Below are 20,749 nucleotides of genomic sequence, written 5' to 3'. Positions count from 1 at the left end.
AGTCCTCAGAAACACAGTCCCCCCCCCCCAAAACCCCCCACTATAGCAAGAGTATATGCAAAATTTATGAACATATCAAATAACCACCTGTGGCCATCACAAGACCATGGCTTCACATTTCATAATGTCAAGTCCCAAATGATAATTTACCTTTTACCATTCAACTCTCATTTTGTGTACCTATCACTCACATTTATAAATTTAGGCATATCTTTTAGTAAATCTGAAACATATGGCTACATTATCTATCTATCTATCTATACATCTATCTGTCTGTCTGTCTGCCTATCTATTTTTGTATCATCTAAAAAAAGTCATCTTTACATTTTTACCCTGGAAAGTAATCATAAATATGTACCTGTTGTATTCTAAAACCTATCCTCATTTTATTTTTTCTTTCAGCAAGTCTTCCTCAAGGAAACTTTAGCTCATTCTCTACATTCCCCCACCCCTCCAGGGGGAAAAAAGACAAAGAAGACATGCTCATTCGGTTCTCTTCTTGTTTCAAGTGGAAATTCCTGCAGGGCTATTTCAAAAGAAAGTTACTGACGGTGGTGAAGATGTTTAGGTGTAAATTACCGGAAAGATCTAAGGCAGGGTTTTCATCTTTAAAGGAGCACTGCCCCATAGGAGAACTCTTGGGTCTTTCCTTAGAAAGAAAAGGCATAATAAGACCACCAAGGAACAAGCAAATTTCAAGAAGAAAAATGACATTCCCAATTCTGGGACCACATGGGGGCAACCTCATTAATCACAATACATGCATAGAGAACCTGATGGAGTCACAAAACATGAGTTAAAAGGATGTTTAGCATTCAGCTGTCAGTTGGCCCCATGGGGGCAGGGAGCAGGGAGAATCTATGTGCATCACCCAGATCAGGATACAAAGCAAATTACAATACTATTTTTAAGACTATCCAAAAGTATATGGGTCTTGACTTCAGGCCAGGCTGCATTTTTTTTTTGGTGAAATGTAAATTCCTTGATTTCACCACTCAAAATGGAATTTTCACCAGTGGGCCTCTTACATGACCTATGAAAATCTTATTTGTGCCCCTCTGAGTGAAATAAACAGGGAATGGTACTAGGCTCCTGATTAAAAGTTGTCCCAGCCATTTCTAGTAATAGAACCAGATGATTGTCCATAGTAAATTCAGCTAAAGATGTAGAGAAATGGTTGGTTGGTGAATTCGTATTAAACAATTACCTTCCTTTGGAACCTTATTGGGGTCAGGAACAGAGGGTTGGGGAAAGGGTGCCTCTTTGTCTTTCTATGTTTAGAACAGAAGTTCTTAATCTATGGTTTGTGAACTTGATTAAAAATATTTTAAGAATTTCATTTCAACGTTACTGATTTCTTTTATAATTCTATGTATTTTAATTTATACATTTAAGGACACTATTTTGAAAAAGAGTCCATTGACTTCACCAGAATGTCAAAAGGGTCCATGTCTCTCACATACCCCCTCCCCCACCACTCCACCCCCATAAAGAAAAAGTTTAAGAATCTTTCATTAATTAAATGAGAATGATCAGGTGTGGAAGATCAAAATAGTGTTTCCACTAAGAATAACTTCTGAGGTGATCATCATAATATTTCTCCTTTCATTATCTGAGGCCTTAGCAGTGATTAGAACATTTTTACTCAGTGATTATACTTCCTAATGGTAATTCAGCTCAACTGACTCATCCATTCAAATCTCTCCTTGCTTTTGATTCCCTGACATTACATGATCACACCAACTCCCATATTTTGAGGAGGCTGTATAGTATCATACCAGCTAAAGGAGCAGCTGAACACAGGGAAATTTTATTTTTTAAGTAGCAAATGATATCAGAGGCGGCTAAGCCAAATCAATTTTTACTATCAATTTTTATCTCTGTTTTATTAAACATTGGCCAAGAAAAGTTGTTCCAGATCCCTTGTGAGGGCTAATGGTAGAAATGAAAACCTAAATGTATTAATGAATAAAATATGTGGTGTTGGTTTATTTAGCACAACAGGATTAAAAAAAAAATAAGATGGAAGACCATTTCATTTTTTGATGCCCACAGCAATCAGAGGCTGAAACAAAAATCAAACTTCTTCTGGCATAAATTAAACTTACTTCAAAGCTGTCTTGAAGGAGTAGTCTTTACACAATTGGCATGGCAGCCCCAATCTATGACTGAAATGTCTAAAAGGTGCCCATGAGTTTCTAAATAGGACTATGTGAGTTTAGCTTACACAAAGGTTGTTCATCACAAATGAATCTCCCATCTTTTTCCATGTCCAGAATTTGGAAAGATAATTAAATAGGTAAAATTGCATTTTAATTAATACCATTATAAAGGAGGACTCTGTAATATGTTTGGCAAATGGCCCATACAGAGCGTGTTTTATTGATTTGGCCGTGAGGATTTCTATACAGTCAGCAATATTATAGAAATGGTTTGAGGGTTTTGTTTTTTTTGTTTTTTTTTTTTTTTGGACCCTCTTCAAGTAATAGCTACTCTCTATAATGAAGGAACTGGTAAGTTTCTTGAGGGCCTGGACAATGTCCTACTTTTCTTTTTATCACTCCCAGCCCCCCGCCCCAGTGATGGGCCTTGAACATAGAAAGTACTCAATAAATGTAGGTTGAATGAATCAATGACAGGCCCATATCGATCTCTCCTTTCTCTGACTTCTAATGGCACTTTCTGTCTGCCTGATACATTTTGCCACTGAATCATACACTGACTTGTATTGTGTTCTGTTTCACAATGTGTCTTATCTCTCCCAATGAGTCTTATCTCTCCCAATGACGTGTTTGGTAGAGGCATAATAAATACTTGTTAAATTGCATTGTTCAAGGTTTGGAGAGCAGGAATACAGCTGACTTTATTTTTTTAATATAATTCTTATGTATTGTAATTATGTGACCATTATCCTTCAATTCTTCCCATCCTGTACAAAGACCTGGCTCAACTAAGTCTCAACTATTTAACAAGATTCATGTAAACATTAAAACTACCTACTAAAACAATATGGGAAAAAAAGATTCATAAATTCAGAGGCAGATAGAGTGTTGTGTATGCATGGGAATTCCTACCTCCTACTAGGTTCAAAACGTATTTGTTTACTTGCTATGTCACTTTAGAAAGATTGTAATGAGATTTTGTTCTTGGGTTTTTTTTTTTACCAGTTGTTGAATTATTTCAGTCATGTCTGACCTCTTTGTGACCACATTTGGGGTTTTTTTTTGGCAAAGATATTACAGTGGTTTGCTATTTCCTTCTCCAACTCATTTTACAGATGAAGAAACTGAAGCAAATGAGGTTATGTGACTTCCCCAGGGTCACATAGATACTAAGCGTCTGAAGCCACATTTGAACTCAGGTCTTCCTGACTCTGGGCCCAGTGTTCTATTTACTGCACCACCTAGCTGCCTTTTTTTTTTTTTAAATGAACTTATGATTAATGCAAACTAATGCTTACTTAGTAATAATAATAATAATAATAATAACAGTATTTATATAGATGTTTAAGGATACATATCCTTACAACAATCCTATGAGGTAGGTACTATTATTATCCCTATTTTGCAAATGAGAAAACTGAATAATAGAGAAGACAAGCTGCTTATTACTCAGGGTCATACACCTAAAGCATGATTTGAGGACAGGTCTTTCAGAATTCAAGTCCTACCCTCTAGGCATTCTACCACCTAGCTATTTGCTTTGTAACTTACAGTCTCATGAGAGTTACTGGAGGGACCAAAATGTCAAGTAACTTGCCCTAGGTCACGAAATCAGCACAGATCAGAATCTACACTTGAACCCAGGTCTTCCTAATTCCTAGGTCAGCTCTGTTCATGATGCTCCATTGCTTTCCACTGCAAGCTTATTCAAGCTAAATCATTTAACTCCTAGCTAGAACAAAATACCACATGATGTATCATGCTAATCATTGAAAATAGAGATAGCTGTGTCAGAGTGTCATAGACAATATGGAGAAGATTGCATTTGATGAACAGTCAAGGCAAAGGAGATACAGGGCTTCTTCAGTAGATCAACCACAGTAGAAAACCAGAGTTTTTCAGGAACAATTTTTCCTATTCCTCTTCTGACTTTTCTCTGGATAATCTATTTCAAAATCTCCCAAACACTAAACCAATCTGGGTTTTCTGGGTTTTGATAAAGATAGAACTAAATGATGACTAAAATCCTTTTCAGCTTTGAATAATAATAATAATAGTAGTAGTAGCTAACTTTTATATAGCATTTATTATGTGCCAGGCATTGTGGTAAGTGCTTTAAAATTATTATCTCATTTGATCCTCATAACAAACTTGTGGTAGGTGCTATTATCCTCGTTTTCCTAATAAGGAAACTGAGGCAGTCAGAGATCAAGTGACTTGCCCAGAGTCCCACAGCTGGTAAATGTTTGAGGCTGGATTTGAACCAAGGTCTATCCTGATTCTAGCCCAGTGCTTTCTTTACTGTACCACTTAGCCTATAACATGCCTGATGGGTTGAAAAAATATTCCTTTTTTTCTCTTTTTCATCCTCCATACCTAGCAGAGAATCTGGCACATAGTAGGTGCTTAACAAATACTTGATTGATCAGTTCAAAGTGCTATACAATTTCCTGAATGCAACCCAAGCAGCCTTGCTGCTTTAACTCAGGGACCAGTTCATTGGCAATCTGCTGTGTCTGTGCAAGATATACATGCTTGTGGACAATCTCTATGGAATACCCTTCCAATTGCATATCATAGCCTGGACATTAGGCGTTTTTCATCCACTTGGTTTTTCCTGGCTGGAGAGCTAGCCTGAACTCCTGAGTGATTATGCTTCTTATTTAGGAACAATGTAGCAGGTCTTGGTGTGATGTCCTTTACAAAGAGGAGCAAGTTACCAGCCCAAGGGAATCCATTTGGATTCTAGGCATCTTCCATAACAATTATAAAACTAAGTATCCTTCAAGGAGCTCACATCTCTCACTCTAACCATATATGTACTTATTAACTACATGAACTCTTTTTTCTCTCCCTAGTGTGACTCCAATATGACTATGGGATTCTATATAGAAAGAGGTTGAATATGCTTTATGTGTACTTAATTTGTGTGCTGTATTACATATTGTAATCTTTTTCATATAAATTATTTGCATATGTGTGTCTGTTTGAGATTGGATCTGATTTCATTGGTAAAAGGAATTAAGAGTTCCTTCTAACAAGGGAACTCCATCAATGAATGCAAATCTGCATTTGTTCTGCAACAGTCTTAGAGAGCTGTAAGTCACTTGCCCAGGATCATACAGACAATATGTGTCCAAGATAGGACTTGTTCCTAGGATTCTTTAACTGTCTATCTGTGTCTTATATCCCCTAATAGATGACCAGTGCTTATTAGGTAAAAACATTTATTAAATACCTATTATATCAAAATAGGGAGAGGTGTTAAGAGGGATGTAAAGATTAGGTAAGACATTGGTTTTGCCTTCAAGCAGCTTATGGTGAAATAGGAGACTTGTTTCAAGGACCCACAGATATGCCCACATTCAGACCACAAATGTACCCCTTGAATGAATAATCATACCAAGAACATTTGGAAAGTGTATAAGTGACAGAAGAAAATTCATGTCTTTGAGGAACAGGGCTGAATACAAGGGAAATAATTCTAGTCTGATGATAGTAAATTGATGACTCCACAGACAGAAAATCCTAAAAAATACACTTGTCTCTTCAATTTTTTTTTTTTGGTGAAGCAATTGGGGTTAAGTGACTTGCCCATGGTCACATAGCTAGTAAGTGTCAAAGACCAGATTTGAACTCAGGTCCTCCTGACTCCAGGCCCAGTGCTCTATCCACTGACCCACCTAGCTGCCCTTTTCTCTTAAATTTCTGTCTGCAAACACTCCCCAAGGGACCATGGGCTTCTGGATTAAAGCCTATTGAGAAAAAAATTACTATCCACCAGTATGAAATCTACCAGTACCTCATTTTGAAACCTGTAAAGGATAAGGGAAAGCTGGAAAAGGAAAGGTTGGAGCTGATACCAAATCACACATGTTAAATAAATATATAACATTAATGTTGTTAATACAAACAAGAGCTTGCTATATAGGTAGAATGGGTCACAGTGTCCCTCTGAGGTGAGAGGTTCAGTAATTTCAGTGCTAATAAGCACTGGTTATCTATTAGGGGATATAAGACACAGATAGACAGTTAAAGAACCCTGGGAACAAGTCCTACCTTGGACACATATTGTCTGTATGATCCTGGGCAAGTGACTTACAACTCTCTAAGACTGTTGCAGAGCAAATGCAGATTTGTATTCATTTTTTTCTTTCTTTAATTTATTTATTTTTTGTTTTCAACTTCCACAAGATTTTGAGTTCCAAATTTTCTCCCCATCTCATCCCTCCCCCCACCCCAAGACAGCATGCATTCTGAATATCCCTTCTCCTAATCTGCCCTCCCTTCTATCTTCCCTCCCCCACCCTTCTCTTATCCTCTTTCCCTTCTATTTTCCTATAGGGCAGGATAGATTTCTATACCCCATTGCCTATATTAGATTTGCATTTATTGATGGAGTTCCCTTGTTAGAAGGAATTCTAATTCCTTTTTACCAATGAAATCAGGTCCAATCTCAAACAGACACACATATGCAAATAATTTATATGAAAATGGACTACCTAGTTAATGGGTGGCAGAATCAGAAATCCAAGCTAGGTGTTCTGACTTCAGGCCCAGGCACTCTCCCCACTATACCACACCTCATAGAAACTTAGGTCTCTTGGCTACCTGGACACAAAAATTACATTGCCCCAACAAGATCAAATCATTTGAATGATGTACTGAGAAAAATCACCTTTAAAATGGAGTAGGAAATCAGAACAAGAGTTTAAAAAATAAACAAAACATGCAGTTAACAGGAAAAATAGACCAGCCAAGATTTACAATGTAGAATCTGAAGATCCAAGGGCCAGAGATTTTATGAATCAGTTAAATATCATCATATCCATTTTAACTCTCAGAAAAGTTCTACTGCTCATTCCTCTGGAGCAGCCTAAGGTAGAGTTAAGCATTCCTCTGTGAGTAGACCCTCAGATATGTTAGCCCATGGTATTGAATGTACTGTCAGTAGAGCCTCACTATAATCGAGAGTTTGGCAGCTGATAGTTTTCTAAAATTCACCCTCTGAGTTTTTACATCGAATAAATAAACTCAGGGAGACAAAGCACACAAGAGCAACTATGACTAGTTGTTCCAAGGAGTTAGGGGATCTGGATTGTAAGTATTGGCGCTGCCACTAACTAAATGTGTCATCTTGCATGTCACATCAGCATTTGGGAACTTATCACAGGACTAGCCTGGAGACATGATCTCTTAAGGTCTTTTCCAGCTCTGTAATTCTTTGAATCTATGAACAGCGATTACAGGGAAATCTAATGACCCTTTTGCACTTTCCTTTATCACCAGGAATGGGGAAAACACACTATGCACCAAGATAAGGATTCAGCAGAGGAAAAGCAAAGAAAACATGCAGAAAAATTACTGGAATGAAAGGTTAAGTCAGAAGGAATCAAAACAGCCCACCCAAACAAGGCAACCAAAAATAACTAAAACTTTGCGAATGGATGGCCAGCATCCCAGGGCATAGAAACCCCACTGATCTTTTCAAGATAAAAGAGTGCTTGCTGTAAATGCCCAATAAATAACAAGAAAAAGAAAAAAAAAAGAAAATTAAGTAATGCTTTTATGTTGTCTTTGGATCACATGACATGGGCAACATTATTTACATATTAAATAAAGGAGAGAGGCAGCATGGAGTAACTGAGAGACGATTAGGCTTAGAGTCAGAAAGACAGTTACAAGTCCTACTTTTGAACAAACTGGCTAGATAGCCCTAAGCAAGTCATTTAACTTCCCTGGGCTCCCCAAGCAAATCTCTAAGAGTTGTAGAAGGTACTGATTTGTACTGGTAGAAGAAGGATTATCCCACAATAACGAAATCACAGATTCTCTCTCCCTGAAATCCCCAATTAAATAAAAGGATCCAATTATATCTTTATATTTTTGTATGTAGGCAGCTGGGTGGGTGGATACAGTGGTGAACATGGATTCAGAAAGTCCTAAGTTCAAATATGACCTCAGACACTTATTAGCTGTGGGACCCTGGGTAAGTCACTTAACCTCTGTCTGGCTCAGGTTCCTCATTGGTAAAAAGAAGATAATAATGGCACCTACTTCCTATGGTTGTTTTAGGGATAAAACGAGATCATATCTACAAAGCACTTTGCAAATCTTAAAGTGCTATATAAATACTTATCATCATCATTATTATTAATGAACTAACATGGATCATATTTTATTGGACTTGGAGAGGAGACAAACTTGTCTAACCTTCCTTTTTTTCATGTGTCCCTTCTTGGAATGGAGAATAAAATAAAACCTAGCAATATCCTAGTGTCGTTGTAGTTGTTGATCCTTTGTTTTCGAAAACTAATGATGGCATGAATGAGTGATGTCTTGACTTCTGCATGAATCGGATTTAAGTGAGGCAGACTTGCACAAATCATCAGCCTCACTCTCTCTTCTATAGTCATTGAAGTGCAAGGGCAACAGGATGACTGACGATGGTCTAGGATGCAGTGGATAACCTTGGCATCTTTGATATGTGACCAAGTTCTAAGCATTCCATAGCACCTGCTTCAGCTGCATTCCTGGCTATAGGAACAAATTGTTCTCATCCACCCATTCCACCATGGGGAGGTCTTTATGTGCTTGGGGTAGACATCTCCCTAACTCACCAATGGGTTTGAGTCCTGTTAGGTACCCTCAACCTGGTTTAGCTAATCTGCTGAGATGGTTTTCTGGGGTGCAGCCATTGCACATGCTACAGCTTCTTGGAGCCAAAAGTGAGACTTGGGGTACAGGTGGACACCAAAGGTGGATGAACAGTCATGAAAACAGCTTGGCAATCCCTCACACCAGAGGTGCTAATCGTCCCTGAACACCCCATACACTCTGCTGTGAGTAGAAGCATTATATGTATGCGTTGACTTTGAGGCAGGACTATCAGTTCCATAAAATGCCTTGGAAGGACTGAGGTCCTTAGTGGTAGAGGGGGATATTTTTCACATTTTTTATTCTTATTTTTTATTTTAAAAACAAGAATAAGAGTATGATTTCTCAAAATACAAAATACTTCAAAGAATGACGCCCATTTTTTCCTTGTGTACCAGGTCAATCAGACAGCACTATATGCTACCCTTTTTTCTGGTGTTCATCTGCTGGTAGTTTTATTATCAGCCTAAAAAATAAACTTAGGACTCTAAAAACAAGTATTCATCAAATAGTTGTGAATAAATCTTGATACGTGCCTATTAAAAAAAACCAGCAGGTATAAGCAACACACACAAGGCAAATGTATCTCAGAACTAATAATCACCGACTTTATCATTTCCAATGAAAATGGGCATTATTTCTTCTCTGCTATGTTCTTTAAAGTTAGAAGAATAAGAAAAGAATTTTCAAGGCTATATAGTCACCAGAAGAAGAGAGAGTTGAGGTGGGACCTTTTGGAGGCATCTGAATATAGATTTAAATTTTTGTGTTCTTAATTTAGTATTGATGAAAAAAAATCCCAAGAGACAATGTGATATTGAGAAGGGAGGATGGTTTTCATTTCAATTGTCCAAAACTGTGCAATTAAAAAAGTTAGGATGGGCTAGGAGGATTTAGTCTGAGGCTTAACCTCATTCTGTCATTTGCATACTAGGTATCTGGGGAAAGTCAGCTCCAGCAATTTTGGAATGACCTGAAAGAGGAAGGTAATAAGAGCTTAGTGAACTCACAGGAAATTGGGGCCCAGAGCCTGACAAGTGACTTTGTTGACTTCCTGCTAAAAAGTGTCAGGTAACATGGCTAGGCTTCCAAACAAAGCGATAAATTACACCACCGGACAGTTTACAAGCATGACTTCAGGAAAAGATAAAGGATGAAAAGGTGTCAGAATGAAAAATTGTCATGTCAATGTTGGACAGCAGGAAAAGAAGGCTGGGTACTAAAGTCTACCAATACCAAGATTTAGAAGAGAGATAGAAAGGCATATTGATGATTGACTGGAAAAACACACTTCTACTTCTGAGGTACAATTGGTATTGCTTATTTGGAAAATCACGTATATCTGACTTTTGCTTTTAAATAACACTAGATTAATAGTAGTTCAAAACTTATTGTTTGGCTCTTTTATAGACTCATAAATTGTTAGAGGTGGAAGAGGCCTCAGAGATCACTTAATGAAGATGTTCTTTTTCTTTTAGTGTCGTGGACCCCTTTGGCTGTCAGGAGAAGCCTATGAAGCCCTTTTCAGAATCACATTTTAAAATCATCAGAGGAAATGTTAAATTTCAACTAGAAGTTAATAAAAATAAAGATGCAAATATTTTTGCATCTAAGTTCATAGGCCCCATGAAATCTATCCAAACACTTCTTCTCCAGCATAAGCCCTCTCATTTAATAGCTAAAGAAGCCACAGAGAGGAAAAACAATGTTGGTGATAATCATAATAATAGCAGCTAATGTTTGCATAAGACTTTAAAATTTGCAAAGGTTTTTACACACATTATTTCAGTTGGTGCACAGAGCAAACCTTATGAGATATACCTATTATTATCCCCATAGAATATGAGGATGGAAGGCAGGGACTATTTTTTGGGGGAAGGGGTCTTGTTTTGTCTCTGAACAACCAGCACCTGGCATAGTATCTTGCACACAAAGTTTAACGAAAGTAAGAAGTAAGTGACTTGCATAAAGTCACATAGCTATTTAGTGGCAGAGATGGGATTAGAAGCCAGCTCTCCTGATTCCTAATACAGTGTTCTTTCCACTAAATCCCCTGCTTCCTGATGGAATGCACATTCCCTGAATCGGTCATTTGTGGAAGAAAATACAAGAGCCCTCGCTCTGAAGTCACAGGAGGCAGGTTCAAATCTCATCTCTGACACTTATTGCCTGTGTTACCTTGGGTAAAGAATGCCATCTTCCTAGACTTCAATTTCCTTATACAAAAAACAATGGTGTTGGACTATCTAGCTCTAGCTATGATCCTCTGAGAAATTAAACCAAAGTAAAAAGACTCAAATACACAGTAAATGGTTTGGGTTTGTCGTTGTTGTTTTAAAGGTGAAAGCCTTCCAGGCAGCTGATTAACCTTCTAAGTCATGGCTTGTATGCATCTACTTATTCTTCCCCTTGCATTATCAGTCAGTTTTTCTTTACCTTGATATAATGGGATTTAAAAAATAGTAGACATTAGATTTTCAAACATACGATTTTCTTATCGTAGGATTCTCCACTGCTATACGTTGTGGCCAGTGTAGATGAACACTCTTCCAGATACCATGGTTTCTTCCCACTTTCAGCAGTACTACTTATTGAGATAGTGTAGATGCTGTTGGTGTACCCATCACAGGAGCAGTGGTCTTTACTTCTTCCTCCATTTCCAGATGCCCAGACGAAAACAGAGCCGAGGCCTCTTCGTCCCTGTTTGAAAACAATACTTAACCGTTAACCACCTTTGAGGAAACACAGGGTACTAGGTGCTAGGTGTTAGGTCTGAGTAAAAACAAAACTAGTGATGGCAGCTAGGAGGCACAGTGGATAAAGTGCTGGGCCTGGAGTCAGGAAAACCTGCGTTCAGTTCTGACCTCAGACATTTATTAGCTGTGTGACCCTGGGCAAGTCATTTAAATCTCTGTTTTCCTCAGTTTACTAGACTGTAAAATGGAGATAATAATACAATCCACCTTACAGGGTTGTTGTGAGGATGAAATGAGATATTTGTAAAATATTTAGCATAGTGCCTGGCACATAGTAGATGCTATATAAATGCTTCTTCCTTCCTTTCCTCTCCCTCCCCGAGAATAACATATATACGTAGGACTTTAAGGTTTACAAAATACTTCTTCCACAACAACCATTTAAGGTAAGTCAGGAAAACATTGCTGTCCTTTTACAGAAGAAAAAAATGAGACTGAGAGGTTAAATGACTTAGAATCATAGGCTCATAAATTTAAGACTGGAAGGCCACTAATTTTGCAGATGAACACAATGATGTCCAGAAAGGTTAAGTAATTTGCCCCAAGGTCATATATCTAATACATGTGTGAGGTGAGATTTGAACCGAGGTATCCTGGCCCAAGTCCAGCATACTTTCCATAATACCATGTTGCAAAATCCGATTGCATCAAAATTAATGCAATACCAGTTCTTATCAGGGTTTAAACTACTGTCTCAGAGAATCGTATTTGCTTTCCCAATCTAGGGTATTCCTGACATAATCATCTATCACACAATGTCCTCAGTGGAATGAATCTTGCACAATAATTGTCATTAAATTTCAGTACAACCGTAAGAGATAGATTAGGATTATTAATCCTATTTTCCTAGGATGTCAAGAGAGTAGCACAGGATGGATAAAATTAACTTTGGACCATAAACCAAGTAAGTAGTTGAGATGAGTAAGAACACAGGTCTACTGAGACTCTGGATAATATATGGCCCAGTAAGATGTCTTTTCACTAGGAAACAGAAAACTGCACTTGGAATCATTTCCTACTGGCCATACTTCTTTGGAATTCTCCATTATGCCTATAAGAACTTCATCATCCTGTATGATCACATCACCCCTTGTACTCATATCTCATCAGTACTCTCTGTCCCCTGGAAGGCAGAGAACAGAGTTCCTCCCATAATCTCCACTTAAGGAGTAGACCCAGGCCAACCAGATTTTCATTCCCACTCAACTGCACTCTTTATCATGAACCCTCTTTCCCATGTTCCATGCCCCCTTCCCTCCCTTTTCAGCTTCCTTTTCTTGTGTTGTCTTCCCTCATTGGATTGTATCCTTATCATTTAACACAGTGCCTGGCACATAGTAGATGCTAATAAATGTTTATTGACTGACTGAGATAAAGAATTCAACTACAAAATTACAATTGGGGTAACTAATCTAATTTTTGAAGGAACCATAGAATGTAAAAGCCAGAAGGAACCTTAAGGGGAGTCACCTAATCTAACACCATAACTTCCTAAATGAGGAAACTGGTTCCCAAAGAAGTTAAATGACTTGCCTAAGGTCACTTGGGCTAGTTAAGGATAGAACTGGGAGCCTAACCCAGATCTCTAAGGAGCATCTCTTTTTTCTTTTGGTGGACTATTCTGCTCCCAGCTCAGGTACAGTAACTATTTTGTTACTATTTTTTTTTTTTTTAAAGAACGTTATTTTGGAGATTCTGGAGAATGTTATCCTGGGAAGGGCCACTAGAAAACACCCAGAATCTAAAGCAGGGGATCTTAACCTTTTTTATGTCATGGACCACTTTGGCAGTCTGTTGAGGTCTATGAATCCCTCCTCAGAATAACATTTTGAAATGCATAAAGTAAAATACATAGGGTTACAAAGGACTAATTATCTTGAAATACAGTTATAAAAATACAAGTTCACAAGCCCCAGGTTACAAACCTTGATCTAGAGTAATCTAGACTAATTCACCCCAGGATTTGAACTCCTCATACCAGGGAAGATTATATATGGTCTTCTTAATTACAACTCAAATTTGTAAAAATGGAAGAAGGCAACAATGGCTTTAAAGAAATGAAGGTCAAAGGATATGAACAAGCAATTCAAAAGATATGAATAGGCAATTTACAGATGAAGAAAACAAAGCTATCTATACTCATATGAGAAAATGCTCTGAATCACTATTGATTAGAGAAATGCAAATTAAAACTCTGAGGTACCACCTCACACCTATCAGATTGGCTAATATGACAGAAAAGGAAAATGATAAATGTTGGAGAGGATGTAGGAAAATTGGGATGCTAATGTACTGTTGGTGGAGTTGTGAACTGATCCAATTATTCTGGTAGAACAATTTGCTATGTCCAAAGCTCTATAGAAGTATACATACCCTTTAATCCAGCAATAACTGCTACTAGGTATGTATTCCAAAGAGATCATGAAACAGGGAAAAGGACCTACATGTTGAAAAAACATTTATAGTAGCTCTTTTTGTGGTGGCAAAGAATTGAAAATTAAGGAAATGCCCATCAATTGGGGAATGGCTGAACAAGTTGTGGCATATGAATGTAATGGTATACTATTGTGCTATAAGAAATCATGAGCAGGAAGATTTCCAAAAAACCTGGAAAAACTTATATGAACTGATGCTGTGTGAAGTGAGCAGAACAGAAGAATGTTGTACACAGTTACAGTAACACTGTGTGATGATCAACTATGATTGACTTAGCTCTTCTCAGCAATACAATAATCTGAGACAATTCCGAAGACTCATGATGGAAAATGCTATCCACATTCAGAGAAAGAAGTGATGGAGTCTGAATGCAGATCAAAGCATATTATTTTCACTTTTTTGCATGTTTTTTTTTCCTCTTGTCGTGTTTCTTCTTTTACAATATGACTAATGTAGAAATATGTTTTACATTATTGCACATGTATAACCTATATCAAATTGCTTGTGATCTCAGGGAAAGGTGAGAGGAGGGGAGGAGGGAGAAAAATTTGGAACTCAAAATCTTTCAAAAATGAATGTTGAAAATTGCCTTTACATGTAATAGGAAAAAATAAAATACTATTAAAATTTTAAAAATAAAAAAATATAAACTATTAAAAAAAAAAGAAAAAAGGGGCAGGTAGGTAGTGCAGCGAATAGAGCTCTGGCCTTGGAGTCAGGAGGACCTGAATTCAAATCCAGCCTCAGACACTTAATACTTACTAGCTGTGTGACCTTGGGCAAGTCACTTAACCCCCTCACCAAAAAGCAAAAACAAACAAACAAAAAACAAAACAAAACAAAAAAAAAAGAAATGGTGGGGGGGCATTGCAGGGGAGTCCATTAATGGAACTAAGGCATGGAATTAGAAAGAAGCTATTTAACATATTCCTTATTGGAGGCAACAAAGAAACAAGGGGTTTGGATGATCTCTAAAGCCTCTTCTGGATCTTTAGAAGAAACAGCACTGGACTTCAAATCAGAAGGCTTGAATTCAAATCCTGGCTCTGCTCCTCACTTGTTGAGGGACCCTGGATGAGTACGTCATTGCCCTTGGCTTTAATTTCCTCATCTGTAAAATGAGGGGGTTAGACTAAATGACCTCCAAAGTCCCTCCTGACTCTTCCATTCTATGATTCTGTGAAGGTCAGCAGGTGCTTCACATAACCCCACTCATTCTCTTAATGTCTTTACTGAAGATTGACGAGAGGGGAGTACTTAATCACAACCTGTCTTGATGCATGGATTGGGAACTATCTCATGAGCGTGCCATGTTACAGTCACTATCCTTACATAATCTAATGGAAGGGGTAAAAGAGTGGGAGATGGTCCATGGTTTGTGCTCCAATCTCACACAAAGAGATGGAGACTAGAGAAGGGCCACCCCTGCTGTACAGTGACAAGTCTCTCAAACAGCCCTCCTTTCTTCTCTTTCTACGGGCTTTCCTTTGGCAATCTCATCTACTTCTGCGGCATCATATACAGTAGATAGTATGCTGAACTTGGTGTCAGGCAGATTTGAGTTCAGAGCCCATCTTGGATACTAATGGTGTGACCCTTGGCAAGTCACCTAGATCTCAGTTTCCTCAACTGTCAGATGGGTTCGATGGCCCTTAAGGTGACTTCCAGTTCTAAATTTATGATTCAGTGATCACCTTCTTGCAGAAGACTCCCAAATCTCCATAGCCAACTCTGATTTCTCCCCAAAGCACTAGTCTTGTATCTCCAATGGCCCATTAGATAAGATAGTTCTGCCTAGATGTCTCATTGGATGTTTAAATACAGTGTCATAAAAAGAATACATAATTGGCTCTCCCCTTAGATTTTTTTCCCCTCATGCTCTAGTTCCATTGATGATACCAGTACCCTCCAAGTCACCTTATCTCAAAATTTCTGAATCACCTTTGGGTTTTTCTCTCTTTGCCACCTCTAAAATCCAATCAGTTGCCCTGTCCTATTGATTGTTCTTCTGTACCACTCATCTATTCATCCTCAGCTCTCAGCTCTTTCTCTTACTGTCACACTAATTCAGGTTCCTGCAACCTCTCACCTAGACTACTATAACAGACTTCTGGCTGCTCTCATTTCTGGTTTCTAAGCTTTCCAAGCCATCATTCATGCTGCTGACAAAACAATCTCCTCCATTCATACTTATGTCACTCCCCTCTCCTAAACCTTCAGCGACTTTCTATTGTTCACTGGTGCAGGGAACTCTGGATAAGGAAACCAAAACAGGTCTGGGATTATCCTGCTACTTGTAATCTTAGAGGGTTACTTGAGATAGAGAGAGGTTAAATAATTTGCTTGAGGTTGCAAAGCTAGCTATGTATCAGAGGTGAGATTTGAACCTAGGTTACCTTGAGTCTGAGGCCTGCTCTCTATCCATAGCATATGCTCAATAAATGTTTGTTGAAGTGAGCTGAATTACTGCTGTGTTGCCAAAGATTCTTCTAGCAGAGAAATGACCCAAAACTGTCTCCCCACCCACTCCCGACCCCCAACCAGTCCTATCTAAATGAATGAATGGCAGAGAGGAAGAGCTCTATTTCTATGCGTGTTTATTGATGGGTAAACTCTCAGAAACAAATAGGATTGAAAATGCTGAAAAACGGACAGCTGCCAGACATCTATCAAATCATTCTGAAGCAATTAACAACTCAAAGTCATTTAATCAAGAGGAAAAGGAACCCTTCATTAATCTGCAGGATTCGGAGAGACACAGAACTTAAAGGCGAGTGGAACAAAAACACTGGGATATTGTTCTGAAATTTAGGTCTATTTTTTAAAAATGTATTCCTTAAAGGCACAGAGGAAGAAATACATTTTATGTAAATTACCCCAAAGCATAAGAAAGTATATTTTCTAGACTAATAATAATTTTGAAAATCTCCCATAAGATGGAGAGGATAGAGTTAAGGAGTAGTTGCATAGGCAGAGAAAATACTCTGCATGGAAAACATCACATTTTGTCACACACATCCAACCCTGCTCTCATTTTATAAATATCTGAAAATTCTGTTCCTCACTTAAATAATACTCTGAACTAGAAAAACATTCCAAAATACAATATGGAATACAATATACAAAATAAAATTTGCTGTTGTTGATCCAGATTCATCATTTCAACAACATGAAAAAGCTTTCCACTTAGAAATTCCCTCCATTTTGTCAACATCTTATAGCCTTAAAGAACTGACTGAGGTATTAACATATCAAGCAACTTGTCCACGATAACACAGATAATATGTTTCAGAAACAGAACTTGAAGTCAGGGTTTCCTGACTTCAAGGCTGATGCTCTGTCTACTATGGCCCAATGCAACTCATCATCAATTTAATTTTACAAAGTTTGTTTGACCACTGGACATTGGAAATATTACTCTTACTGGTCTATTTTGTTGGGTTTGCCTTTATCTTCCTCTCTGACATGTATGATATATACAGCCTCTCATGTTGGCTTTAAAGAATATCTCTCTCTCTCTCTCACACACACACACACACACTTTTAAAATTACCTCAGAATTGAAGCTGAGCTTAACCTAATTTATATTTATAATTTATAGGATATATAATTTATAATTTATAGGATAAATTTATGAGTTTGAAGACTAATTATCAGTTTCCTGCTGGATGAACCATCAAACTGTAGAATCTGAAAAATACTTAGTTTGAAGACTAATATAACTTCTTTAAAGATAGGTCAGCATAGGGGCAGCTAGGTAGCACAGTGGATAGAGCTCTGGCTCTGGAGTCAGGGGGACTTGAATTCAAATCAGGCCTCAGGCACTTACGAGCTGTGTGACCCTGAGTGCCTCCAAAACAAACAAAAAAATAGGTCAGAATATTTGTATACTCTAATATCTCAAATATTACCTCCCCCACCCCTTAATTGGAAAAGAAATTTCAGTGATTTCAAGAGGCAGGAAATATTTTTTAGGTTAGGTACTAAATATTCACTTCTGTGTCCTCTTCATTGCCTCACCCAGACGTGGGGAACCTGCAGCCTCAAGACCACACGTGGCCCTGTAGGTCCTCAAGTGTGGTCCTTTGACTGAATCTAAACTTCATAAAACAAATCCCTTTAATAAAAGGATTTGTTCTGTAAAACTTGGACTCAGTCAAAAGGCTGCACTCAAGGATCTATAAGGCCACATGTGTCCTCAAGAACGCAGGTTCCCCATCTCTGGCCTAGCTTCAATAAATAAACGTTAATTTATTATATATTACACTATTAGGTCCTATTAAATAAAATAAACAATAAAAAATTGGTTGGTGGAATGAATGGATAGATGAATGGATGTACACATGAAAGCAGTGACTCATGAAGTGGTATTTCTATGTCTGTGTTTGTGTGTGTGTGTTTCTGTCTAGTGTCTCTTTTTATGCATCACAGTAAGATGACTCTCCACGTCACTGAGAAGTGTCTGGACTAGCACACTATTTGCAATGTCTGATCAGATTCAGAGTGACCTCCGCAACACATAAAATAGGCAATCCAACAATTCTCCCATTAGCTTGGGGGGTAGGGTGCCATTCATTAATCCTTAATCCTTTCTGAGGAAAGCCTGTATACCCAATCTTCTTACTATTTATCCTTTTCTCTTTCCCTTTTTAATGTGACAAGCACTTCTGTTTTCTTTGTAAGATGTTCCATGCATCTAACAGAAAATGAATGAGGCTGTCTCAAGGGTCAGGATGTTCTTCCAAAATTACCTACCCTGGGGTAGAACCAACAAGAATTCCTACTCCTTTCCAGCTGCAGAATTATGAAAGAAAATTGCCAATACTTTCAAGACTGGAGAATGTTATGACTAATGCATTTATAAGATAAATTCAGTTTCTAGCAGGAACACTTTCAAATACAGAAACTGGGTTTAAGATGGCATCAGACAGACAAAAGTACCGAAGTAATTGTTTCAAAATTTCAAGAGCATATAATAAAAGGGAAATTTATTCCACACATTCTTCGTTAAAGTTTTATAGAAAATGAAGAAAGAGACCTCAATGGACTGAAGACAGTCTACCTTTTATACTTGGATATCCCACAACAATATTCATCCATCCAAAATTTTCAAATAAAAGTTGACAAATGGTGAATTCATCCAGTATCTTCTCGAAAAAGCTTTTCATGTTCATTTAAAAGGTTCAAGTGCTTTTCTTCAGGTTAGAGCCTTCCACATTCAAGCCTCTTTTTACCAAGATCTAAAATGTACACTGTCTCTTTCTATTCAGCAATAAATAAATTTTTGTTTGGAATCATTACTGTAAACATGACCTAAAGATGCATGTGAAGTGTAACAGGGATTTTAAAAGTGAACTGCAAAGCTTCCTCATCACTCAAATTTGATTTAAAAAGACACCAAAGATGAGACATATTTTCATGCAGATCTTGATGCTATTAAGAATAGAATGTAGTAACTTGGGGGAAGACAACTTACTTTCATTAGGCAAGATGAAGGGTATGAGGTTGTGATGGGTAACAATTCCCACCCCAACTCTAGAGCTGCAGTGCCAGAGTATGAACCACTATCTGGAGAAAATGGAGGGACAGGAAATAAGATCACAACAAGGGAGTAGGGAGGACTCCCAGGAGGAAGGATGAGGCAGATATAACTGAAGGCAATATGAGGGCATTCTACCACATATCCTGCTTCTGATGGAGTCAGAACTAGAAGTCTATCAGTCTGCCTCTCTCTCTCTGTCTCTGTCTCTCTTTCTTTTCTTCTCCTCATTCTTTTTCTTCCTTTTTTTCTTCATTTTATTCTCTTTCCTTGGTTCTTTCTTTTTTCATTTTTCTTCTTTCTTTTTTACTCTTCTTCTTTCTTTCCTTTTTTGCTCTTCTTCCTTCCTTCCTTTAATTTTTTTCTTTCTCCGTCAATCTCGGTCTCTCTCTGTGTCTTTTTGTTTCTGTCTCTTATCAGTTAACACTTATTAGGTATTTAGGCTAGAGATCGAAAGAAAAGCAAAAATAGTCACGCTCTCAAGGAATTTACATTCTAATGGGGAGGGAGTCAAAATGGAAATAGCTACATATAAGGTGTAGGCAGAGTAGATGGAAGGCAACCTTAGAGAGGAGAACACTAACATCTGTGGCTTTACAGAGAAAAGCCTCCTGCAGAAAGGGTAGTTTGGACTGAAACTGCTCCTGGGGCTAATTCAGTTGTAGGTTGGAGTGGGAGGGGGTGCTCTAGCTACAAAAAGGGAAGTAGGAATATTTTTATCTGGGGCAAAAAAACCTGTTGGGAGGTGTGGGAGGTAGTGGGTAGTAACGGAGAGAACGTTCTGTATTTGTAGTCATGATGGAATGAGTGATCTGGCCATGGACTCTTCACAAGTTGAAGGGGAAGGCTAACCTCAGTAAGAGACCCCAAGAGAGAGTGGAGAGGATCAATCAATTAATAACATTTATTAAGCTCCTGGCACAGTACTAAGCATGGGGTATGAGGAAAAACTTGAAACAGCCTCTATTCTCAAGGCCCTTACAATCTTTTGGGGGAGATAATATGTAAATAAATAGCTATAAGGAATAAATACCTAATAGAAATAAGGTCATTAAATACAAAGGAGTTACTAAGGGAAAGACACTATCCTTTGGGGGGATTAGGAAATGTCTCGCAGAAGGTGATCATTAGGTTTTGTATAACTTTGAGAAATTCACTCAACCACGACGCTCTCTTCATCTCCCCCTCCTTTGCTTCCT

The 20,749-nt window shown here is 37.9% G+C and overlaps 1 protein-coding gene across 1 annotated transcript in view; it reads right to left on the bottom strand.

Annotated features, from left to right (window-relative positions):
- The window catches only part of PCSK5 (proprotein convertase subtilisin/kexin type 5), a 608,686-nt gene that overhangs the window by 316,707 nt on the left and 271,230 nt on the right, over window positions 1-20,749 (bottom strand). Inside the window, 1 exon segment of the mRNA XM_027875021.1 lies at window positions 11,307-11,519. Within this exon segment, the coding sequence (XP_027730822.1) occupies window positions 11,307-11,519 (213 nt within the window).

Source organism: Vombatus ursinus, unplaced genomic scaffold (assembly GCF_900497805.2).
Source record: "Vombatus ursinus unplaced genomic scaffold, bare-nosed wombat genome assembly UNPS02014807.1, whole genome shotgun sequence".
NCBI classification, from domain to species: Eukaryota; Metazoa; Chordata; class Mammalia; order Diprotodontia; family Vombatidae; genus Vombatus; species Vombatus ursinus.
Note: the sequence above shows the minus strand (reverse complement) of the source record. Positions and strands in the feature narration are given on the sequence as shown.